Here is a 26,736-nt window from a genome sequence, read left to right on the forward strand (position 1 = left end):
TTGGGGGGCTACGGAAAGTTGATTTCAACATACAGACAGACGGACATGGCTTAATCGACTCCACTATCTATAACGATCCAGAATATATATACTTTGTGGGATCGCAAATGAAAAATGATGAAATTACAAACTTATATATACCCTTGCCACTCATGGTGAAGGGTATAAAAATATGCAATATCCAAGTTGTTGGATACCCAAAAATATTTAACTTTTTACTTTTTTAACATATTTATTATACCATTCACCTTCCGACCCTATAAAGTATATATATTCTAGATCGTTATAGATAGCGGAGTCGATTAAGCCATGTCCGTCTGTCTGTCTGTCCATCTGTCTGTTGAAATCAACTTTCCGTAGCCCCAAATTGGTTACATTTTTTACATGATTCATACATCAATATCTTTGGAATTCTTCCGGCTCGGTTGCTATTTAAAATCGAGAAAATCGGTCCACAAATGGCTCGATTTTTGGCCTATTTTTAACCTATATATGGATTACAAAGTCATTAATATAAACAATATGGATATCTAATGCTAGATATTTCAAAGTCCATTGTAACGATGTATATAAGGCTATAGTAAGTTGGACCTAAAATGTGTCAAAATCGGGAAAAATATTTTTTAACCCGAATTTTTTTTCCTCAAAAAATTTTTTTTTGTCATAAATTATTTTTCCAAAAATAAATTTTTAAAAAAAAAATTGGAAAAAACTTTTTTTAAAAAAAAAAAAATTAAAATAATTTTGTTTAAATAAAAATATTAAAAAAAAATATATTTTTGTCATAAATTATTTTTCTAAATTTTTTTTTTTTTTAAAAATTAAAATAAATTTTTTAAAAAAAAATTAAAACAATTTGGAAAAAAAAATTAAAAAAAAATATTTAATTTTGTTTAAAATATTTAAAAAAAAAATATTTTGAAGTATAATTTATAAATTTTTTTCCCAAAAAATTTTTTTTTTTAAAAATTAAAATAAATTTTTTAAAAAAAAATTTCGAAAAAAAAAAATTTTTAAAAAAATTAAAACAATTTAAAAAAAAAAAAAATTAAAAAATTTTAAAAACAATTTAATTTTGTTTAAATAAAAATATTTTGAAGTATAATTTGGTAAAGGATATATAAGATTCGGCACAGCCGAATATAGATCTCTTACTTGTTTTTTTTAATTTTATTTTTTTTGTTGTCATATAATTCTCATTGCATATTTCATTGTTGCTTAATTAGACAAGTGTATTGCACTTTGGCAAACTTTTGTTGACAATGCGAGTGAGTAGAAGAAAAATAAATAAGAAATTTTATTTTTATTTCCAATTTAATACTTAACAATGATCAGTAGCAAGCAGCAGCGGCAGCAGTAAGACAAAGACCCGAATACCTTGAACTTTGAATGAATTAAATGTAAATGTGAGGCTGAGTGTGTGCAAAAAAAAATCTTATTAAAATTTAGCAAAAATATGCGAGGGTCTATCCGAAAAGTTGTTAAAAAAAATTGATTTCAGTCAAACAAATCGATAATAGATCTTTAGATGGATTCAAGTTCTATTGAAACTTTAAAGTTTTTTTAAAAAAATTTCTATTTTTTTGTGGCCCTCGTTTTGTAGAATTTACACACAAATTTGAACAAGTGTTTTAAATATATATGTGTGAATGTGTTTGTGAGTTTAATTTAGTTGGCAACTTACTGTATGATTTTTCTTTAATCGATTTAAATTTCTCATTGCTTTTATTTCATTATCAAAAGAACACGACTCTTGCCAATTTCATGGTGTGTAAACACTGGGGCGTATGATTAATAAATGAATTAAATAACAATCATACGTCTGTGATTGATTTGGGTTGGGGGACAAACAAAATCAAAATTCTTTTTGATTCTGTTTTTTTATTTACCAAAATAACAAAAAACAAAAGCTATTGAACATATAAATTAATTAAATTAAACAAATATACTAAAGAAAACTTATTAATTTTTTAATATTTTCTTAAGAAAAGTTAAAGAAATTTCCATTAAAAACTTTATTTTTTATTGTAGTAATCTGCATTGCCTTGCAAAACTTCTTTAATATGCTTATTTGAGAAAATTAAAAAAAATAAAAAAAAAACTTCTAGCTATTGTTCATTTCCTTTTAAACAAAATGATTGATATTGATGCAGATGAAAGCTGTGTTTTATTTTTAGCCACATCAACAATAAATCTTCATAGAAACTCTTATATATTTCAGTTTATATTTAGCTAGTCTTATTACGTTTACCAGCTTTATTATCTGAATCTAAAATCCATCTAATAAATCAAAGCTAAAAAAAATATACGTTCGTTAAGCAAAAACAAGCTGATTTAGCCCAAAAAAAAAAAATATAAAAATAAGGATAATAAAGCAAAGAATATAAATGATTTAATACAGCAAGAAAAGGGATAATTAAAACTAGAAAGATATGAAATATTATTTAAGAATTACAAAGAAAGGAAAACTAAACCAATTTTAAAGGACTTAAAGAGGAAATCCTTATTAAAAAAAGACAAAAAAAGGCTACAATAAATTTCTATAAAAAATATTTATACAGCTCAAATCTATCTTCTAAAAAAATCAATTGTAATAATAAACTATTCACCAAATTATATTTCAAAATAAAAAATTTTAAATATTTTTAGGTAAAAAAAATTTATTTTTTTTTCAAAAGTTTTTTTTTTAATTTTTTGGAAAAAAAAATTAAATTTTTTTTTTTAAATTTCAAAATTTTTTTTTGTTGTTTTTTTCAATATTTAGCGAAAAAAAAACTTTGGTGAAAAAAAAAAATTCGGGTTGTTTTTTTTTTTAATTTTTTGAAAAAAATTTTTTCGATTTGTTTTTTTTTAAATTTTTTAAATTTTTTTGGTTTTTTCAAATCTCTCAAATCTGTCTTCTAAAACAATTAATTGTAATAATAAACAAGTAAAAGAGCTATTCACCAAATTATACTTCAAAATAAAAATTTTAAATATTTTTAAGTAAACAAAATGAATTTTTTTTTCAAAAGTTGATTGTTTTTAATATTTTTGTAAATTTTTTTTTAAATTTAAATTTTTTTTTTAAATTTCAAACATTTTTATTTTGTTTTTTTAATATTTAGCGAAAAAAAAACTTTGGTGAAAAAAAAATTCGGGTTAAAAAGTTTGTTTTATTTTTTGGAAAAAAAATATTTCGAATTGTTTCTTTTTTAAATTTTAAAAATTTTTTTATATTTAAAATTTTTTTTTTTTGTTTTTTCAATATTTTTATACCCTTCACCATGAGCGGCAAGGGTATATATAAGTTTGTCATTCCGTTTGTAATTTCAACATTTTTCATTTGCGACCCCACAAAGTTATAGATAGCGGAGTCGATATAGCCATGTCCGTCTGTCCGTCTGTGTGTTGAAATCAACTTTCTGAAGCCCCCAAATAACTTACATACACGAATGATACATCAATATCTCCGAAATTCTTCCGGCTCGGTTGCTATTTAAAATCGAGAAAATCGGTCCACAAATGGCTGAGATATAAGGAAAAAACCAGGACAAACTCGATTTTTTACCTATTTTTGACCCATATCTGGATTACTAAATCATTAATATAGACAATATGGATATCTAATGATAGATATTTCAAAGTTTATTGTAACGATGTATATAAGGCTATAGTAAGTTGGACCTACAATGGGTCAAAATCGGAAAAAAATATTTTTTAACCCGAATTTTTTTTTTAACCAAATTTTTTTTTCACTAAATATAAAAAAAAAAAATTTAAAAACTAAAAAAAAAAAAATTTTTAAATTAAAAAAAAAATTTTAAAAAACAATTTCGAAAAAACAAAAAATTTAATTTTTGTTTACCTAAAAATATTTAAAATTTTTATTTTAAAGTATAATTTGGTAAAGGGTATATAAGATTCGGCACAGCCGAATATAGCTCTCTTACTTGTTTTTTTTTAATATTTAGCGAAAAAAAAACTTTGGTGAAAAAAAATTCGTGTTTGTTTTTTTTTTCATTTTTTGGAAAAAAAATTTTCAAATAATTTTTTTTTTTAAATTTTTTATATTTTAAATTTTTTTATGGTTTTTTCAATATTTTTTTTCTTAATATTTAGCGAAAAAAATTTTGATGAAAAAAAATTCGGGTTAAAAAATATTTTTCCCGATTTTGATCCATTGTAGGTCCAACTTACTATGGTCTTATATACGTCGTTGCAAAGGTCTTTGAAACATCTATCATTAGATATCCATACTGTCTATATTAATGACTTAGTAATCCAGATATAGGTCAAAAATAGGTCAGAAATAGAAGTTGTCCCGGTTTTTTTCCTTATATCTCAGCCATTTGTGAACCGATTTTCTCGATTTTAAATAGCAACCGAGGCGGAAGAATACCGGAAATATTGATGTATGAATCGTGTATGTAAGTTATTTGGGGGCATCGGAAAGTGGATTTCAACAGACAGATGGACAGACGGACGGACATGGCTTAATCGACTCCGCTATCTATAAGGATCCAGAATATATATACTTTATAGTGTCGCAAAATTATATTGTGGAAATTACAAACGGAATGATAAACTTATATATAACCTTCCAACAAAGGTGAAGTGTATAATTAACTACATATTTCTTTTGATTTTCTATAAATACACTGTGCGTAATTTTTTGAGACATGGAAATATAACCATATACGGACATCACTGATAAAAGACCCTAAAAAAAACACCCATGTCTCCCATGTCATGTACTTTTTTTTATATGGGCCTCGGTGTAATTTTTGCAAAAAAGTGATACTTTTCTAAGGCTGATATCTTGCAAACAGTTCGGAATATTGATTTACTCTCTGAGGCAAAGTTGTAGCCCTTGTCATAAAGAACAAAAACTGTGAAACTTCAAAAAAACTTCATCTTCATTATCAAAATCGCAAAAAACTTTATCGAAATAAATTTAGAAATAAATTTTTTTTAAAGCTGCCTAAAAGTATGCCTTAGTTTATAATAATTTAATAGTTTATGGCCCAAAAAACATTTAATTCCATTAGTTTGTTCTTACCTTAACGGTGTTAAGAATCATTCCTAGAAAGTTCATATGTTCTAGAAACTAGTTTATTGAGTTTTTAGCTACATTTTTGTAGTTGAATGTTTTCTTGAATTTGCAACGGTTTGCTGCCTATGGACCAGAACAGGGGAAAAAATGTAAAAAAATCAAATTTTTTAAAGTTTTTTGCGATTTTGATGTTGAAGATGAAGTTCTTTATGACAAGGGCTACAATATTGCCTCAGAGGCAAGCGCACCGGGTCAGCTAGTAAAATATAAGCGAAAAACAAGTTTCTATTAAAAATCATGGGCGATAAGCAATTTTTATTAAAGCCTTTTCACAATTTTAAGGTAAACTTCCTTTTTTTTGCAAAAGTATGAGGTATTTTAGTTTGACGTTATTAAAGTCTTCTCTTAAAAAAAATCCTTTGATTGTTGTATTGTAAATAATAGAGTTAACAACATGCAATGTTTACTGTCAAAGAAATCATAAGTACACAGAGATTCAATAAAGAACCCTATAAAAAAGGAAGTTTAGCAAAAGGCAAACTGTTCTTTATTTTATTTTTTTTTTTGAACTTTCTAAAAGCCACACAAATCCATTAAGTTTCTCAAAACCTGTCATATGAGTACTTGTAAAGGAAATTAAAATTTATTCGTTTTAAATATTTAAACTTGTTTAAGTCTTTATTTTTTTTTTGTAGCACTTATTTTCCAGCCTTTAAGTTCTGGAGTGTTTTAAAGTGCTCAGGATGTGCAAAAAAAAAACTAAACTAAAGGTGTTGGCCTAGAGTGAAAGGTAATGGCTGGGGGGGGAGGTTTGTATAGTAGAGATGGCTGTAAATGCCTTTGATATACAAAGGGAATTTTTGTAGTGCTAAACAAAAAAGACCTTGTTGCCATAATTAAGAAATGAAAAAAAAAAACAGAAACTTAAGAAATGAAAACTGAGAGTGACTAAAAGTATGCTAAAGAAAATACAATATGAAGGCATGTTGCTTAACAAAGTATGCTTTGAAAAAATTCTTAATAAAAAGCTTAAAGCGAAAAAAAGGCAAAGAAATAAATTTTTAAAATTCTTCTATTAAATTTTAAATTTCTAAACCATTTATTAGCCTAATTGTTAACCTTAAACTAACTGCATGAAATAAACTAAGCACCTTAAAGTATGCTTTAGATTTCAATCACATTTCCCTTGGAAACCCCAATGTAAATAGATAATTACATGAGAGCGAGAGAGTGAGTGTGAGAGTAATTTATTACGAAAATAAATAATTTCCCTAACGCATGTTTAATGTTATTTAACTGTGGTATTGTGCTGTTTCGCAATCATTGTCTAATCTTAATTATTTTTCATTTTAAGCTTGCACAACATTAATACTAAATAAATATTGTTGCAGTAATGTTGTTACAACCAACTGCGTCATGAGTATTTGTGTCATTGGAACGACAGTTTTTCTGTCGCATTTTTCATGGTTGCGAACACAAAAAACAACAAATTAATATGATGGATTTTAGACACTCTACTTTAAAATATTAAAATAACTTGGATAAATCGCAACAAATCATTGGCGAGAAAAACATGGGCGATAAACAAATTTCTAAAGAGCATGTAAGAGTGCTATATTTGGCTATGCTGAATCTTATATACCCTACTCCAAATTATACATTAAGAAAAATATAAAAATCAATTTTTAGTTAAAAAAAATTTTTAAAAAAAAAAATTTTTAAGTCATGGAAATATAACCATACACGGTCACCAGTACATGATAAAAGACCCGTGTCTCCCAGTTTTGCCCAAAGTCATGCACATTTTTCTTTATGGGCCCCCAAAGATTTTGGGACTCGGTGTTATTTTTGCAAAAAAGTAATCATTTTCTCAGGCTTATATCTTGCCAACAGTTTGGAATTTTGATTTACTGTCTGAGGCAAAGTTGTAGCCCTTGCCATAAAGAACAAAAATTGTGAACATATAAAATCATAAAAACTTCATCTTCACATCAAAATCGCAAAAAACCTTAAAAAAATTCGAAATAAATTTTTTTTACAGCAGCCTAAAAGTATGCTTTAGTTTATAATAATTTAATAGTTTATGTGTCACAAAAAACACTTAATTGCTTTAGTTTTTATACCCTTCACCTTCGTGAGAAGGTCATTCCGTTTGTAATTTCCACAATATAATTTTCCGACCCTATAAAGTATATATATTCTGGATCCTTATAGAGAGCGGAGTCGATTAAGCCATATGTGTCCGACCGTCCGTCTGTCTGTGTGTTGAAATCAACTTTCCAAAACCCCCAAATAATTTACATAAACGATGCATACATCAATATATCCGCAATTCTTGCGGCTCGGTTGCTATTTAAAATCAAGAAAATCGGTCCAGAAATGGCTGAGATATAAGGAAAAAACCAGGACAACCTCGATTTTTAACCTATATCTGGATTACTAAGTCATTAATATAGACAATATGGATATCTAATGATAGATATTTCAAAGTTCATTGCAACGATGTATATAAGGCTATAGTAAGTTGGACCTACAATGGATCAAAATCTGGAAAAATATTTTTTAACCCGAATTTTTTTTCATCAAAAATATTTTTTTGCATAAATTCTTTTTCAAAAAAAAATTTAAAAAAAAAAATTTAAAAATAAAATTTGAAAAAAAATTTTTTTTTTAAAAATGTTGAAAAATTTTTTTATTTTTTTTAAATTTTAAAAAAATTAAAAAACACAATATGGATATCTAATGATAGATATTTCAAAGTCCATTGCACCGATGTACATACATATATAAATAAGGCTATAGTAAGTTGGACAATGGATCAAAATCGGGAAAAATATTTTTTAACCCGAATTTTTTTTCATCAAAAAATTTTTTTGTCATAGATTCTTTTTCCAAAAAAAAAAATAATTTTAAAAAAAAATTTGAAAAAATAATTTTAAAAATTTTGAAAAAAATAAAAAATATAATATGGATATCTAATGATAGATATTTCAAAGACCTTTGCAACGACGTAAATAAGACCATAGTAAGTTGGACCTACAATGGATCAAAATCGGGAAAAATATTTTTTAACCCGAATTTTTTTTCATCCAAAAAAATTTTTTTGTCATAAATTCTTTTTCCAAAAAAAAAATAATTTTACAAAAAATTTTGAAAAACAAATTTAAAAAAAAATTTTAAATTTTGAAAAAATAAAAAACACAATATGGATATCTAATGATAGATATTTCAAAGACCTTTGCAACGACGTATCTAAGACCATAGTAAGTTGGACCTACAATGGGTCAAAATCGGGAAAAATATTTTTTAACCCGAATTTTTTTTCATCCAAAAAAATTTTTTTGTCATAAATTCTTTTTCCAAAAAAAAAAATAATTTAAAAAGAAATTTTGAAAAAAAAAATTTCCAAAAATTAAAAAACACAATATGGATATCTAATGATAGATATTTCAAAGACCTTTGCAACGACGTATCTAAGACCATAGTAAGTTGGACCTACAATGGATCAAAATCAGGAAAAATATTTTTTAACCCGAATTTTTTTTCATCAAAAAATTTTTTTTTGTCATAAATTCTTTTTTGCAAAAAAAAAATAATTTTAAAAAAAAATTTTGAAAAACAAATTTGAAAAAAAAAAATTTTCAAAAAATTAAAAAGCACAATATGGATATCTAATGATAGATATTTCAAAGTTCATTGCAACGATGTATAAAGACCATAGTAAGTTGGACATACAATGGATCAAAATCGGAAAAAATATTTTTTAACCGGAATTTTTTTGCCATAAATTATTTTTCCAAAAAAAAATTATTTAAAAAAAAAATTTTTTAAATCGAATTTTTCCAAAAAATTAAAAAAACAAATTTTGAAAAAAAAAATTTTTTTGTTTACCCAACAATATTTAAAATTTTTATTTTGAAGTATAATTTGGTGAAGGGTATATAAAAGTCGGCACAGCCGAATATAGCTCTCTTACTTGTTAATGAAAAAATGAGCGACAAAAATTTGTTATAGAAAATCATGGGCGACAATCAAGTTTATGTAGAAAATAATGGGCTGTACAAATTCATGGACGATAATCAAGTTTCTGTAAAAAAAATCATGGGCGACAAAAAAGTTTTTAAGGTAAAACATGGGCGAAAATCATGTTTTCAATGAAAATCAGCAACAATCGGATTTCTATGGATCAATTTTTTCATAGAAAATCATGGGCTACAAAAAAGTTTGTGTAGAAAAACATGGCTGTACAAAATGCTTTTATAGAAAATCATTGGCGACAATTAAGAATTCATAGAAAATCATGAGCAACAGTCAAGTTTCTTTAGAAAATCATGATCAATCAAGTTTAAAAAAAAAAAAAATTTCGCGACAAACAAATTTCGCCAAATAAAAAAACCAAAGGCGATAAAATTATAAAGAAATTTTCTACAAACAAGTTTCTATGGCAACTCATTGATGACAATCAAGTTTCTATAGAAAATCCTTAGCGATAAACAAGTTTTCATAGAAAATTTTTTAGCGAAAAATAATTTTCTCCCAAAAAAATCGCAGGCGATAAAATTCTAAAGAAAGTTTCTATGGCAACTCATTGGTGACAACCAAGTTTCTATAGAAAATCTAATAATTTTCTCCCAAAAAAATCGCAGGCGATAAAATTCCTTATAAATTCATTAACGACAAACCAGTTTCTATGGAAAATCATAAGCGACAATTTATTTTCTGCAGAAAACCACAGGCGTCAAACAAGTTGCTCTAGAAAACCAATTGAAATAAAATTTTTTTAATGGAAATCCCCTTAAAATGTTCTTTTAAAAACCATTACAGTTTCCCAGTATTTTTTTTTTTACTTGCAACTTAAACGTTTAGCCTTAATAAAGAAAATGTAGGGCACTTTATTATTTGCTAAATTCCTGCAGCTGATCATAACCCTCATCATTGATTTCCTGATTATTTTACTTTTTTTTGTCCCTCCTTTGTTTGCACTAGAATGTGTTTTCATAATAGTAGTTAGTTGTTGTTGCTATTTAAACCACGTTTGAATAGTGTGTATGAGAATTAATTAAAACAAAAAAACAAAAATAAAAACAGAATTTCTAACATTTGAAAAACCTCAACCACCTTTTAACCTTGTACATGCACAGCAAATTTTGGTTTCCTTTATAAAACACCTCCCCTCCTCCTGCATGAACATCACTTGGCTGCGACGACAACGAAAACACTCGACTACATGTTGGCGAACTTGTTTCTTTGTTTTTGTTGCTTTTTTTGTAGCCTCTAACATGCAATTGACGAAGCAAATAGCAACAAAAACAACAACAAACATTAAAAACTTCCAACATTGTTCTTTACTATTGAGGTGAAATTAAAACAAAACAAACAAAACTAACTGTAAAACAACACGAGTGGGGAGTAAGTACCAGAGTGAGAGAGAGTGTCAGCCATATTTATTTTAACAGAAACAGCAACAACAACTAAGCTAAAACCACATGATACACACAAACACATGTCTAACAACAGTAAAAACAACTACAAAAACAACAACATGCAGGTGATGATGTTGATAGTGGTTGCTGAAATGGATTTTTAGAAAGCAGAATATTAAAAAAAATAACAAACTAATAACATTCATTGTTGCTTTCGCAAACACAAGGTTATTTAAAGGTAATAATGATATTTGTTATTACTAGAAATTTTATTATTGTTGTTGTTGTTTTATGTACATAACAGTGGTGCTTTTTTTTATTGGAGTTGAAATGTAAGACTGCAGCAGAAATATTTGCATGCAGATTTAACAACATGTTAGAGCCACAAAAAACACACAAGGGAAAATAAAATTAAGGCACATATTTTAGGTACAAGACAAACTATTTCTATAAAAAGTCTATAAAACTAAACTCATTTTATAAAAAAATCAATGGAGACCTACAACTTTCTATAGAAAATCACTTGAAACTTGTTGTAGCCCATTATTTATTATAGAAACTTGTTTGTCGCCCATAATTTTCCATATAAACTGGTTTATCGCCCATTATTTTCCCTGATAACTGGATTTTTAACCATAATTTTTCAGAGGAAGTTGTCGTCGTCCATGATTTTCTCTGGAAACTTTGTTGTCGCCCATTATTTGCTACCGAAAACTGTTTATCGCTACAGAAAACGATTTAACAATTATAAAAAACTTGTTGCCGCCCATAATTATTCGTGTAAACTTGTTGTCGCCCATTATTTTCCATTAAAACTTGTTTGTCGCCCATGATTTTCAACAGAAACGTGTTTATCGCCCATTATTTTCCATTAAAACTTGTATGTCGCTAATGATTATTCATGTAAACTTGTTGTCGCCCATGATTTACTACAGAAACTTGTTTATCGCCCATTATTTTTCCATTAAAACTTGTTTGTCGCCCATGATTTCTACAGAAACTTGTTTATCGCCAATTATTCTCCATGAAAACTTGTTTGTCGCCAATGATTATTCATTATTCATTCCATTATTTTCTACAGAAACGTGTTTATCGCCTATTATTTTCCATTAAAACTTGTTTGTCGCCCAAGATTTTTCATTAAAACTTGTTTGTCGCCCATGATTTCTACAGAAACATGTTTATCGCCCATTATTTTCCATTAAAACTTGTTTGTCGCCAATGATTTTTCATAGAAATTTTTTGTCGCTCATGATTTTTTGTGGAAACTTGTTTATCGCCCGTTATTTTCACTGACAACTTGTCTATCGCCCATGATTTTCATGTAAACTTGTTGTCGCCCATGATTTTTCATTAAAACTTGTTTGTCGAACATGAGTTTCAACAGAAACTTGTTTATCGCCCATTATTTTCCATTAAAACTTGTATGTCGCCAAAGATTATTCATGTAAACTTGTTGTCGCCAATGATTTGCTACATAAACTTGTTTATCGCCCATTATTTTTCCATTAAAACTTGTTTATCGCCAATGATTATTCATGTAAACTTGTTGTCACCCATTATTTTCTACAGAAACCTGTTTATCGCCCATTATTTTCCATTAAAACTTTTTTGTCGCCAATGATTATTGATGTAAAATTATTGTCGCCCATGATTTTCTACAGAAACGCGTTTGTCGCTCGTTATTTTTTACAGAAACTTGTTTGTCGCCCATAATTTTATATGAAATCTTATTTGTCGCCCATGATTTTCTATGAAAATATTGTTGTCGCTGATGATTTTTGACCAAAAACTTAGTTGTCGCAAATTATTTTTAACAGAAACTTTTTTGTCGCCCATGATTTCCTATGAAATTTTTGTTGTCGCTGATGAGTTTTGACCAAAAACTTGTTTGTCGCCCATTATTTCCTACAAAAAATTTTTGTCGCACATGATTTTTATATGAAAATCTTGTTTATCGTCCATGAATTTCCGTGAAAACCGGTTTGCCTATCATTATTTTTTTACGAAATTAGTTTGTCGCCAAAAAATTTTTTCTCGCCCTTTATTTTCCACAAAAACTAGTTTGTCGCCCATTATTATTCATGAAAATTTGTTTGTCGCCCTTAATTTTTCATAGAAACTTTTGGTCGCTTATGATTTTCTGTGAAAACTTGTTTTTCGCCTATTATTTTATGAATAAATTTGTTTATCGCCCATTATTTTGTATAGAAACTTGTTGTCGCTTATGATTTTCTGTGGAAACTTGTTTATCGCCCATTATATTTTACAGAAACGGATTTTTCGCCCTTAATTTTTATAGAAACTCGTTTCTCGCCCATGATTTTCATTAGAAATTGTTGTATCGTCCATGATTTTCTACAGAATTTTCTTTATTTTCCATGATAACTTTTTTGTCGCCCATGATTATTCATGTAAACTAGTTTTCGCCCATGATTTTCTATAGAAACTTGATTATTGGTCTTGATTTTCTGTGGAAACTTGTTTGTCGCTTATTATTTTCCATAGAATTTTGTTTGTCGCCCATGATTATTTATTGAAATTTGTTTGTCGCCCTTAATTTTTCATAGAAACTTGCGGTCGCCCATTATTTTGTATAGAATCTTCTTGTCGCCCATGTTTTTTTGTGGAAACTTTTTTGTCGCCCAATACGTTTTACAGAAACGGATTTATCGCTCTTAATCTTTATAGAAACTCGGTTGTTGCCCATGATTTTCCTCGGAAACTGTTGTATCGTCCATGATTTTGCTATTTCTATTGTCGCCCATGATTTTTTTGTGGAAACTAGTTTGTCGTTCATTATATTTTACAGAAACTCGTTTGTCGCCCATGATTTTCCTTAGATATTGTTGTATCGTCCATGATTTTATATGGAAACTTATTTGTCGCCCCTGATTTTCTATAGAATCTTCTTTATCGCCCATCATTTTCCAACATAACTTTTTTATCGCTCATAATTATTCATGTAAACTTGTTGTCGCCCATGATTTTCCACAGAAACTTTTGTATCGCCGATGATTTTCTGTGAAAACTTATTTGTCGCCCCTGATTTTCTATAGAATCTTCTTTATCGCCAATCATTTACAATGACAACTTTTTTGTCGCCTATGATTATTCATGTAAACTTATTGTCGCCCATGATTTTCCACTGAAACTTGTTTGTCGCCTATTATTTTATGACGAAATTAGTTTGTCGCCCATTATTTTCTATAGTAAATTGTTTGTCGCCCATTATATTTTTACAGAAACGGATTTATCGCCCTTAATTTTTATAGAAACTCTCTGGTCGATCATGATTTTCCTCAGAAACTGTTGTATCGCCCATGATTTTCCACAGAAACTCGTGTCCATGATTTTCTGCAGAATTTTTTTTATCGCCCATAATTTTCCAAGATAACTTTTTTATCGCCCATGATTATTCATGTAAACTGGTGTGTCGCCCATGATTTTCTACAGAATAATGTTTGTCGCCCATGATTTCCTTAGAAATTAGTTGTTGTTGTATTTTTATTTTTCATTCCCACTGTTTCTCGCCTAAAAGTAAACTCTACCGCAAAAATTCAATTCATTCTGTTTTGGATTTTTTTCTTTTTGTTTTCACTACATTTGCAATCTAAAAGGAATCTTGTTTGATAATGGCCTTTGTGGTTTTCCACAAAACACGAGAAAAAGGAATTTAAATAAAATTGGAATTTTCCCAAATGAAATTAAAGAGAGAGAGAGTAAGACAGGAAATGACATAAAAATAATTGCAAAAAACACTTAAAAAATTAACATTTAATACAAAAAAAAGAAAAGAAGAAAACTTACCAATATTAACAATACCATGATTGGTTAATTCCCAACATGATTGTAAGCGTAATATACTTAAACTATGACTTTGTTTGGGCGAAAAATAGCCCAAAGCAGCATCGGTAACATGATAGGCCTGCAAAGAGGGAAAAGAAATTTAAATAGTGGACCCCAAACCCCACCCCCCTTGTTCTTAACACTTACTTGTAATGAAAATTCATATAATGATGGCAATAATTGTGCCACCGCGCCCACAGCCTCATCAGCGATATTTATACAATCAGCCAGCGATAATGAAACAATGCGTGGTGTTAAACATGCCCAAAGGCCAGCTTCGGTGACCTCATTACAACCAGCCAGTTCCAGTTCAAAAAGACTCTAAAACGAGATGAGAAATGAGAAAAGGAAAATTATTAAAATGTGTAATTATCTAGAAAAGGGAACAGCAGAGAAAACAAATAAAGACTTGAGGATAATTAAGCACCAAAATACAAGCAGTTTCCTTAAACAAGAGGTAAATGACATGAGTTTGAGTTTACAAAATGATTATAATGGGTTGTTTTGTTGCTTAAACTTAAAATTAAACTAATTGGTGGCATACAAAACCAGAAGGAAGTAAAAGAATGTAGAAATGTTGGCAAAACAACAAAGGAAAACTATTATTATTTCAAGGAAAATAGAAACAAATTCATTAAAATTTAAGCAAAAAAAAGTAAATTTAAAAAAAAAAAAATTTCGAAAGATCAATAACGTGACATTAATATTTGAAAATGATTTGGGTCATGACAAAAAGCATTCTGGAAGCTGTTGTCTTGACAAAAAGCATTCTGGAAGTCCAATTATGGCTGCCTTAAAGGTTTCTGCGTTGCCTGGTAATGCAGTAGTCGGCAATGCAGTGAACAAAAATGTATTACAAAACGGCAAGATTCTGTAAATTTTCCCCTTTAGTCCAAGTATATAGAAATTTTACACATTTCATTATAATTTTATAAAAAATTTTAGGAATTTAAGCCAAAAAATTAAATTTTAATCAAAAAAAAAATGTTTTTATTCGAAAGATCATTAACGTGACATTAATATTTGAAAATGATTTGGGTCATAAGCAAACCTCAGCTGTTCTTGACAAAAAGCATTCTGGAAGTCCAATTATTGCTGTCTTAAAGGTTTCTCCGTTGCCTGGTAATGCAGTAGTCGGCAATGCAGTGAACAAAAATGTATTACAAAACGGCAAGGTTCTGTAAATTTTCCCATTTATGACAAACTCACAATCTATTTAGTCCAATTATATATAAATTTTACACATTTCATTATAATTTTATAAAAAATGTTAGGAATTTAAGTCAAAAAACTAAATTTTATTAAAAAAAAAATAAATTTTTATTCGAAAGATCAATAACGTGACATTAATATTTGAAAATGATTTGGGTCATAAGCAAACCTCAGCTGTTCTTGACAAAAAGCATTCTGGAAGTCCAATTATGGTTTTCTTTAAGGTTTACCCGTTTCTGGGTAATGCAGTAGTCGGCAATGCAGTGAACAAAAATGTATTACAAAACGGCAAGGTTCTGTAAATTTTCCCATTTATGACAAATTCACAATATATGTAGTCCAATTATATATAAATTTTACACATTTCATTATAATTTAATAAAAAATTTTAGGAATTGAAGCCAAAAAATTAAATTTTAATCAAAAAAAAAAAAAATTTTATTCGAAAGATCAATAACGTGACATTAATATTTGAAAATGATTTGGGTCAGGAATTTAAGCCAAAAAAAATAAATTTTATTAAAAAAAAAAAATTTATTCGAAAGATCAATAACGTGACATTAATATTTGAAAATGATTTGGGTCATAAGCAAACCTCAGCTGTTCTTGACAAAAGCATTCGGAAGTCCAATTATTGCTGTCTTAAAGGTTTCTCCGTTGCCTGGTAATGCAGTAGTCGGCAATGCAGTGAACAAAAATGTATTACAAAACGGCAAGGTTCTGTAAATTTTCCCATTTATGACAAACCCACAATCTATTTAGTCCAATTATATATAAATTTTACATATTTCATTATAATTTAATAAAAAATTTTAGGAATTTAAGCCAAAAAATTAAATTTTAATCAAAAAAAAAAAAGTTTTTTATTCGAAAGATTAATAACGTGACATTAATAATTGAAAATGATTTGGGTCAGCAATTTAAGTCAAAAAACTAAATTTTATTAAAAAAAAAAATAAATTTTTATTCGAAAGATCAATAACGTGACATTAATATTTGAAAATGATTTGGGTCATAAGAAAACCTCATCTGTTCTTGACAAAAAGCATTCTGGAAGTCCAATTATGGCTGTCTTCAAGGTTTCTCCGTTGCCTGGTAATGCAGTAGTCGGCAATGCAGTGAACAAAAATGTATTACAAAACGGCAAAATTCTGTAAATTTTCCCATTTAGTCCAAGTATATATAAATATATAAATTTTACACATTTCATTATAATTTAATAAAAAAATTTAGGAATTTAAGCCAAAAAATTAAATTTTAATCAAAAAAAAAAAAAAAAATTTTTATTCGAAAGATCAATAACGTGACATTAATAATTGAAAATGATTTGGGTCAGGAATTTAAGCCAAAAAAAACTAAATTTTAATAAAAAAAAACTAAAAAATTTTATTCGAAAGATCAATAACGTGACAATAATATTTGAAAATGATTTGGGCCATAAGAAAACCTCAGCTGTTCTTGACAAAAACATTCTGGAAGTCCAATTATTGCTGTCTTAAAGGTTTCTCCATTGCCTGGTAATGCAGTAGTCGGCAATGCAGTGAACAAAAATGTATTACAAAACGGCAAAATTCTGTAAATTTTCCCATTTAGTCCAAGTATATATAAATTTTACACATTTCATTATAATTTTATAAAAAATTGTAGGAATTTAAGCCAAAAAATTAAATTTTAATCAAAAAAAAAATGTTTTTATTCGAAAGATCAATAACGTGACATTAAAAATTGAAAATGATTTGGGTCATAAGCAAACCTCAGCTGTTCTTGACAAAAAGCATTCTGGAAGTCCAATTATGGTTTTCTTAAAGTTTTCTCCATTGCCTGGTAATGCAGTAGTCGGCAATGCAGTGAACAAAAATGTATTACAAAACGGCAAGATTCTGTAAATTTTCCCATTTATGACAAATTCGCAATATATGTAGTCCAAGTATATATAAATTCTACACATTTCATTATAATTTTATAAAAAATTTTATAAAAAATTTTAGGAATTTATGTCAAAAAATTAAATTTTAATAAAAAAAAAAAAAATTTTATTCGAAAGATCAATAACGTGACATTAATAATTGAAAATGATTTGGGTCAGGAATTTAAGCCAAAAAAAACTAAATTTTAATAAAAAAAAAAAAATTTATTCGAAAGATCAATAACGTGACATTAATATTTGAAAATGATTTGGGTCATAAGAAAACCTCAGCTGTTCTTGACAAAAAATATTCTGGAAGTCCAATTATGGCTGTCTTCAATGTTTCTCCGTTGTCTGGTAATGCAGTAGTCGGCAATGCAGTGAACAAAAATGTATTACAAAACGGCAAAATTCTGTAAATTTTCCCATTTAGTCCAAGTATATATAAATTTTACACATTTCATTATAATTTTATAAAAAATTGTAGGAATTTAAGCCAAAAAATTAAATTTTAATCAAAAAAAAAAAGTTTTTTATTCGAAAGATCAATAACGTGACATTAATATTTGAAAATGATTTGGGTGATAAGAAACCCTCAGCTGTTCTTGACAAAAGGCATTCTGGAAGCCCAATTAAAGTTTTCTCCGTCGCTTGGTAATGCAGTAGTCGGCAATGCAGTAAACAAAAATGTATTACAAAACGCCAAGATTCTGTAAATTTTCTGGCAGTATGACAGCTCATTCAAAAGTTAACCCTTTCGTTAGTTCTGACGGGCTTTAAAAAACCATAATTTACAAACAATAAATAACATATTTTTCCCTTTTATGACAAATTCACATTCAATTTAGTCCAAGTATATAGCTCCTTGTTAGCTGCTAACGTAATCGATTAAAAATAGCCCGGTAAGTGTGCTTAAAATAGCCCAGCACAATGATTGACAACAGATGAAATGTTCTTAATAAAAATAATAATAATTATATACTTAAATATACAATATTCTTTTGTTTGTTTTGCTGTTATTTGCTGACAACAGCCATAACCTATCCCATAATGTGAGGCCATTAACACAAGTATTAAGACAGCGTGTGTGTGGTGGGCGCTACACAAAAAAAGTATAGGAAATGAAGGCAGTTTCTGGCACAGTAAAATCAAAGAAATACATACGGCTTTCTTTGGAAACCTGTTTGTCGCCCATGATTTCTATAAAAACTTATTTTTCTCCCATAGTTTTCTATAGAATATTAATAGAGCTTGTTTTTTCGCCATTGATTTTTATAAAAACTTGTTTTTCGTCCATGATTTTCCATTAAAATTGATTTATCGCCAATGATTTTTATGAAAACTTATTTTTCCCCCATAATTTTCAATAGAAACCGGTTTATCGCTAATGATTTTTATAAAAACTTTTTTTTCGCCCATTTTCTTTACTCATTTGTCGTCATTGACGTCATGGGCGATAACCATGATTTTCCATTAAAATGATTTCTTTATAAATTTGTTTCTCGTCAATGATTATTTATAGAAACTGGCTTATCGCTGATGATTTTCCATTGAATCCTATTGATCGTTTATGATTTAATTTAGAAACTTGTTTATCGCCCATGATTTTCTATGGAAACTGGTTTATCGCCAATGATTTTTATAAAAACTAGTTTGTCACTCATGATTTTATGTTAAAATTTGTGTATCGCCAACGATTTTCTATAGAAACTTGTATGTCGTCAATGATTTTCTATGGAAACTGGCTTATCACGAATGATTTCTATTGAATATTGTTACCCGTCCATGATTTAATTTGGAAACTTGTTTATTGCCCGTGATTGTCAATACAAACTGGTTTGTCGCCAATGATTATGCATTAAAATTGGTTTGTCGCCGATTTTCTATTAAACCTGTTGTAGCCAATGATTTTCTATTGAAACTTATTGCCTCCCATTATCTTGTACAGGAAATTTTTCGCCCATGAAAACTTTAGTCTGGTCTATTGTCTAGTCTCTAGTCTGGTCTCTTGTCTAGTCTCAAGTCTAATCTCTAGTTTAGTCTCTAGTCTAGTCTCTAGTCTAATCTCTAGTTTAGTTTCTAGTTTATTCTCTAGTCTAGTCTCTGGTCTAGTCTATAATCTAGTCTCTAGTCTAGTCTCTAGTCTAGACTCTAGTTTAGTCTCTAGTCTAGTCTAGTCTCTAGTCTAGTCTCTAGTCTAGTCTCTAGTCTAGTCTCTAGTCTAGTCTCTAGTCTAGTCTCTAGTCTAGTCTCTAGTCTAGTCTCTAGTCTAGTCTCTAGTCTAGTCTCTAGTCTAGTCTCTAGTGTAGTCTCTAGTCTAGTCTCTAGTCTAGTCTCTAGTCTAGTCTCTAGTCTAGTCTCTAGTCTAGTCTCTAGTCTAGTCTCTAGTCTAGTCTCTAGTCTAGTCTCTAGTCTAGTCTCTAGTGTAGTCTCTAGTCTAGTCTCTAGTCTAGTCTCTAGTTTAGTCTCTAGTTTATTCTCTAGTCTAGTCTCTACTCTAGTCTCTAGACTAGTCTCTAGACTAGTCTCTACTCTAGTCTCTAGTCTGGTCTCTAGTCTCTAGTCTAGTCTCTAGTGTAGTCTCTAGTCGAGTCTCTAGTTTAGTCTCTAGTCTGGCCTCTAGTCTGGTCCCTAGTCTGGTCTCTAGTCTGGCCTCTAGTCTGGTCTCTAGTATAGTCTCTAGTCAAGTCTCTAGTTTATTTTCTAGTCTAGTCTCTAGTTTAGTCTCTAGTCTAGTCTCTAGTCTGGTCTCTAGTCTCTAGACTAGTCTCTACTCTAGTCTCTAGTCTAGTCTCTAGTCTGGCCTCTAGTCTGGTCCCTAGTCTGGTCTCTAGTCTGGCCTCTAGTCTGGTCTCTAGTATAGTCTCTAGTCAAGTCTCTAGTTTATTTTCTAGTCTAGTCTCTAGTTTAGTCTCTAGTCTAGTCTCTAGTTTATTCTCTAGTTTAGTCTCTAGACTAGTCTCTACTCTAGTCTCTAGACTAGTCTCTAGTCTAGACTCTAGTTTAGTCTCTAGTTTAGTCTGTAGTCTAGTCTCTAGTTTATTCTCTAGTCTAGTCTCTAGTCTAGACTCTAGTTTAGTCTCTAGTCTAGTCTCTAGTTTAGTCTCTACTCTAGTCTCTAGTCTGGTCTCTAGTCTAGTATCTAGTCTAGTCTCTAGTCTAGTCTCTAGTCTAGTCTCTAGTCCAGTCTAGTCTCTACTCTAGTCTCTAGACTAGTCTCTAGTCTAGACTCTAGTTTAGTCTCTAGTCTAGTCTCTAGTTTAGTCTCTAGTTTATTCTCTAGTCTAGTCTCTAGTCTAGTCTCTAGTCTAGTCTCTAGTCTAGTCTCTAGTCTAGTCTCTAGTCTAGTCTCTAGTCTAGACTCTAGTTTAGTCTCTAGTCTAGTCTCTAGTTTAGTCTCTAGTCTAGTCTCTACTCTAGTCTCTAGACTAGTCTCTAGTCTAGTCTCTAGACTAGTCTCTAGTCTAGTCTCTAGTCTAGTCTCTACTCTAGTATCTAGACTAGTCTCTAGTCTAGACTCTAGTTTAGTCTCTAGTCTAGTCTCTAGTCTAGTCTCTAGTCTAGACTCTAGTTTAGTCTCTAGTCTAGTCTCTAGTTTAGTCTCTAGTCTAGTCTCTACTCTAGTCTCTAGACTAGTCTCTAGTCTCTAGTCTAGTCTCTAGTCTAGTCTCTAGTCTAGTCTAGTCTCTACTCTAGTCTCTAGACTAGTCTCTAGTCTAGACTCTAGTTTAGTCTCTAGTTTATTCTCTAGTCTAGTCTCTAGTCTGGTCTCTAGTCTAGTCTCTAGTCTAGTCTCTACTCTAGTCTCTAGACTAGTCTCTAGTCTAGACTCTAGTCTAGTCTCTAGTCTAGTCTCTACTCTAGTCTCTAGTCTAGTCTCTAGTCTAGTCTCTAGTCTAGTCTCTAGTGTAGTCTCTAGTCTAGTCTCTAGTTTAGTCTCTAGTTTATTCTCTAGTCTAGTCTCTACTCTAGTCTCTAGACTAGTCTCTAGACTAGTCTCTACTCTAGTCTCTAGTCTGGTCTCTAGTCTCTAGTCTCTAGTCTAGTCTCTAGTGTAGTCTCTAGTCGAGTCTCTAGTTTAGTCTCTAGTCTAGTCTCTAGTCTAGTCTCTAGTCTAGTCTCTAGTCTAGTCTCTAGTCTAGACTCTAGTTTAGTCTCTAGTCTCTAGTCTAGTCTAGTCTCTAGTCTAGTCTCTAGTCTAGTCTCTACTCTAGTCTCTAGTTTAGTCTCTAGTCTAGTCTAGTCTCTACTCTAGTCTCTAGACTAGTCTCTAGTCTAGACTCTAGTTTAGTCTCTAGTCTAGTCTCTAGTTTAGTCTGTAGTCTAGTCTCTAGTCTAGTCTCTAGTCTAGTCTCTAGTCTAGTCTCTACTCTAGTCTCTAGTCTAGTCTAGTCTCTAGTCTAGTCTCTACTCTAGTCTAGTCTCTAGTCTAGTCTCTAGTCTAGTCTCTAGTCTAGTCTCTACTCTAGTCTCTAGACTAGTCTCTAGTCTAGACTCTAGTTTAGTCTCTAGTTTAGTCTCTAGTCTAGTCTCTAGTTTATTCTCTAGTCTAGTCTCTAGTCTAGTCTCTAGTTTATTCTCTAGTCTAGTCTCTAGTCTAGTCTCTAGACTAGTCTCTAGTCTAGACTCTAGTTTAGTCTCTAGTTTATTCTCTAGTATAGTTTCTAGTCAAGTCTGTAGTTTAGTTTCTAGTCTAGTCTCTAGTCTAGTCTCTAGTTTATTCTCTAGTCGAGTCTAGTCTCTAGTCCAGTCTCTAGTCTAGTCTCTAGTCTTATCTCTAATCTAGTCTCTAGTCTAGTCTCTGGTCTAGTCTCTAATCTAGTCTCTAGTCTAGTCTCTAGTATAGTCTCTAGTCCAGTCTCTAGTCTGGTCTAGTCTGTGGTCTAGTCTCTGGTCTAGTCTCTAGTCTAGTCTCTGGTATAGTCTCTAGTCCAGTCTCTAGTCTGGCCTAGTCTCTAATCTAGTCTCTAGTCAAGTCTCTAATCTAGTCTCTAGTCTAGTCTCTAGTCTAGTCTCTGGTATAGTCTCTAGTCCAGTCTCTAGTCTGGTCTAGTCTCTAGTCTAGTCTGTAGTCCAGTCTCTAGTCTAGTCTCTAGTCTAGTCTCTCGTCTAGTCTCTAGTCTAGTCTCTAGTTTAGTCTGTAGTCTAGTCTCTAGTCTAGTCTCTAGTCTAGTCTCTAGTCTAGTCTCTAGTTTATTCTCTAGTCTAGTCTCTAGTTTATTCTCTAGTCTAGTCTAGTCTCTACTCTAGTCTCTAGTCTAGTCTCTAGTCTAGTCTCTAGTTTAGTCTCTACTCTAGTCTCTAGTCTAGTCTAGTCTCTAGTCTAGTCTCTACTCTAGTCTAGTCTAGTCTCTAGTCTAGTCTCTAGTCTAGTCTCTAGTCTAGTCTCTACTCTAGTCTCTAGACTAGTCTCTAGTCTAGACTCTAGTTTAGTCTCTAGTCTAGTCTCTAGTTTAGTCTCTAGTTTAGTCTCTAGTCTAGTCTCTAGTTTATTCTCTAGTCTAGTCTCTAGTCTAGTCTCTAGTTTAGTCTCTAGTCTAGTCTCTAGTCTAGTCTAGTCTCTAGTCTAGTCTAGTCTCTAGTCTAGTCTCTAGTCTAGTCTCTAGTCTAGTCTAGTCTCTACTCTAGTCTCTAGACTAGTCTCTAGTCTAGACTCTAGTTTAGTCTCTAGTTTATTCTCTAGTATAGTTTCTAGTCAAGTCTGTAGTTTAGTTTCTAGTCTAGTCTCTAGTCTAGTCTCTAGTTTATTCTCTAGTCGAGTCTAGTCTCTAGTCCAGTCTCTAGTCTAGTCTCTAGTCTTATCTCTAATCTAGTCTCTAGTCTAGTCTCTGGTCTAGTCTCTAATCTAGTCTCTAGTCTAGTCTCTAGTATAGTCTCTAGTCCAGTCTCTAGTCTGGTCTAGTCTGTGGTCTAGTCTCTGGTCTAGTCTCTAGTCTAGTCTCTGGTATAGTCTCTAGTCCAGTCTCTAGTCTGGCCTAGTCTCTAATCTAGTCTCTAGTCAAGTCTCTAATCTAGTCTCTAGTCTAGTCTCTAGTCTAGTCTCTGGTATAGTCTCTAGTCCAGTCTCTAGTCTGGTCTAGTCTCTAGTCTAGTCTGTAGTCCAGTCTCTAGTCTAGTCTCTAGTCTAGTCTCTCGTCTAGTCTCTAGTCCAGTCTCTAGTCTAGTCTCTAGTCCAGTCTCTGGTCTAGTCTCTAGTTTAGTCTCTAGTCTAGTATCTAGTCTAGTCTCTAGTCTAGTCCCTAGTCCAGTCTCTAGTCTAGTCTATAATCTAGTCTCTATTTTAGTCTCTTGACTATTCTCTAGATTAGACTCTAGTTTAGTCTCTAGTCTAGTCTCTAGTCTAAACTCTAGTGTTGTTTCTAGTCCAATTGCTTCCATTTGGACTTTTTTATTTAATCACCTGTAAGTAGAGCCTGTTTACAATTCGCCTAAAACTATACCTTGTTTTTTATAATTTTTTTTAATCGCTTTAATATTAATTTTTTTTAATAGTTCCCTTAATTTTGTCAGTCTTTTTTGTTATTTTTTTTAGCTTGAGATTGTTTTTTTTTTTGTTTGGCTCCCCTTCATTTCGTTTCACTTTAAATCAATGCGTCAAATGCAAATGAATTCATTTGGAAAACAAGAACGTCAGTCTGTCAGCTGACAAAAAACCAAGCACTCAACTCAACAAACGAATGATTTAACGAACAAAAATATGCTTTCGTTCAGAAGAAATAAAAAACAAAATCATGATTTAGTCAAGTAGACGTGGAATAAAATTAGATTACAATAGCAACAAAAAAAAAAAGCAAATAGATAGTTACAGAAAACAAAAAACACTGTAACTGACAATTGACATGACAACTAACAGCAGTTTGGGTTTTATTTTATTTTTATTTTTTTTTTTTGGAATAACTATGATGAATTTTCTTTTATTTTCAACAAAAAAAAGCAACAAATTAAGTTTGAAATGTGAGCAAGTGTTTCGTTGTGCAAAGTATGCTTTGATTTTTTATGAAAGCATTAAAGCAACTTAAAGTAGGCAATGCTTTTTGTAGTAATTAATGTAATTAAAAGAATTATAAATTTCTTTTGTTAAATTACTTTAATATTTCAGTTTTCTAAGGAAATTATTTAAAAATATAAAATTGTGTTTGAGATTTGTTAGATTTTTAAAGCCTTTTATCACAAATTTATTTAAAAATTGTTTGATAAATCAATAAATAAATAAAAAGCTGACAGATGCTATGTTTTTTCTTGATAAAAATACTGAAATTATTTCTCAGTTTTAAAGAAAACTCTTGAACAATGTTTTTGTCAGTTTTATTAAGAAATACTGCCTTACTTTTTATTATTTAATGTTGTGTATGCTTAATTTGCCAGAAAGTATGCTTTATATTTCAAATAAATTTTACTCAAAAGGATGCTGCAAAACAAGGTAAAGTCATTATTTGTTTTTGTCATTTTAATTTAGAAAGCTAGCAAAATTTAACTTTATTCGTTGGAAACTGATGCTGGCAAATGTGCTATGCAGATGTATTAAGCAATTTTTAAATATTTAATGTTGTTGGAAAATTTTTACAAATGTTTGTTTTTGTGCATGAAAGTATGCCTTGGATTTTGTAAATAAATTGCCATAATGTGTGCTACAACATATTTGAAATTTGCAGGCCCAAAAGTATGCTTTTAATGTGTCAATATCTAAAATTTTGTTTTTGAAAAGTATGCTTTAGATATGTTTAGCTATTTGTTGTATATAACATAAGTATTGTACATAAGAGATAAGTTTATTTGCTTCAGTGATGTAGGTTTTCTGTTATCGACAGCTTAAACAATTGTGTTTTATTTTGTATTTCATAGAATATTCATATATTAGATTTTCATTGCATTTGCTATTGCCCCAAATTGGGCATTTTCAATTTTTTACTATACTTTCCCACAAATAACCATATTCTCTTTTGTTTATATTAAGTGGACTACTCTCTAGTCTAGTCTCTAGTCTAGTCTCTAGTCTAGTCTCTAGTCTAGTGTCTAGTCTAGTCTCTAGTCTAGTCTCTAGTCTAGTCTCTAGTCTAGTTTCTAGTCTAGTCTCTAGTCTAGTCTCTAGTCTACTCTCTAGTCTAGTCTCTAGTCTAATCTCTAGTCTAGTCTCTAGTCTAGTTTCTAGTCTAGTCTCTAGTCTAGTTTCTAGTCTAGTCTCTAGTCTAGTCTCTAGTCTAGTCTCTAGTCTAATCGTCTAGTCTCTAGTCTAGTTTCTAGTCTAGTTTCTAGTCTAGTCTCTAGTCTAGTCTCTAGTCTAGTCTCTAGTCTACTCTCTAGTCTAGTCTCTAGTCTAGTCTCTAGTCTAGTCTCTAGTCTAGTCTCTAGTCTAGTCTCTAGTCTAGTCTCTAGTCTAGTTTCTAGTCTAGTTTCTAGTCTAGTCTCTAGTCTAGTCTCTAGTCTAGTCTCTAGTCTAGTCTCTAGTCTAGTCTCTAGTCTAGTTTCTAGTCTAGTCTCTAGTCTAGTCTCTAGTCTAGTTTCTAGTCTCTAGTCTAGTCTCTAGTCTAGTCTCTAGTCTAGTCTCTAGTCTAGTCTCTAGTCTAGTCTCTAGTCTAGTCTCTAGTCTCTAGTCTCTAGTCTAGTCTCTAGTCTAGTCTAGTCTAGTCTAGTCTAGTCTAGTCTAGTCTAGTCTAGTCTAGTCTAGTCTAGTCTAGTCTAGTCTAGTCTAGTCTCTAGTCTAGTCTCTAGTCTAGTCTCTAGTCTAGTCTAGTCTCTAGTCTAGTTTCTAGTCTAGTCTAGTCTCTAGTCTAGTCTCTAGTCTAGTCTCTAGTCTAGTCTCTAGTCTAGTCTCTAGTCTAGTCTCTAGTCTAGTCTCTAGTCTAGTCTCTAGTCTAGTCTCTAGTCTAGTCTCTAGTCTAGTCTATAGTCTAGTCTCTAGTCTAGTCTCTAATCTAGTCAATAGTCTAGTCTCTAGTCTAGTCTCTAGTCTAGTCTCTAGTCTAGTCTCTAGTCTAGTCTCTAGTCTAGTCTCTAGTCTAGTCTAGTCTCTAGTCTAGTCTCTAGTCTAGTCTCTAGTCTAGTCTCTAGTCTAGTCTCTAGTCTAGTCTCTAGTCTAGTCTATAGTCTAGTCTCTAGTCTAGTCTCTAGTCTAGTCTAGTCTCTAGTCTAGTCTCTAGTCTAGTCTCTAGTCTAGTCTCTAGTCTAGTCTCTAGTCTAGTCTCTAGTCTAGTCTCTAGTCTAGTCTAGTCTAGTCTCTAGTCTAGTCTCTAGTCTAGTCTCTAGTCTAGTCTCTAGTCTAGTCTCTAGTCTAGTCTCTAGTCTAGTCTAGTCTCTAGTCTAGTCTCTAGTCT

At 30.5% G+C, this 26,736-nt stretch overlaps 1 protein-coding gene across 1 annotated transcript in view; it reads right to left on the minus strand.

The window, feature by feature from the left end:
- The window catches only part of LOC135953974 (F-box/LRR-repeat protein 16), a 125,294-nt gene that overhangs the window by 52,601 nt on the left and 45,957 nt on the right, over positions 1–26,736 (minus strand). Inside the window, exons 2-3 of the mRNA XM_065504015.1 lie at positions 14,455–14,628; positions 14,269–14,386 (exon numbers count right to left, since the gene is read on the minus strand). Coding sequence (XP_065360087.1) covers positions 14,269–14,386; positions 14,455–14,628 — 292 coding nt within the window. The remainder of the gene's footprint in view (positions 1–14,268; positions 14,387–14,454; positions 14,629–26,736) is intronic.

Source organism: Calliphora vicina, chromosome 3, assembly GCF_958450345.1.
Source record: "Calliphora vicina chromosome 3, idCalVici1.1, whole genome shotgun sequence".
NCBI lineage: Eukaryota > Metazoa > Arthropoda > Insecta > Diptera > Calliphoridae > Calliphora > Calliphora vicina.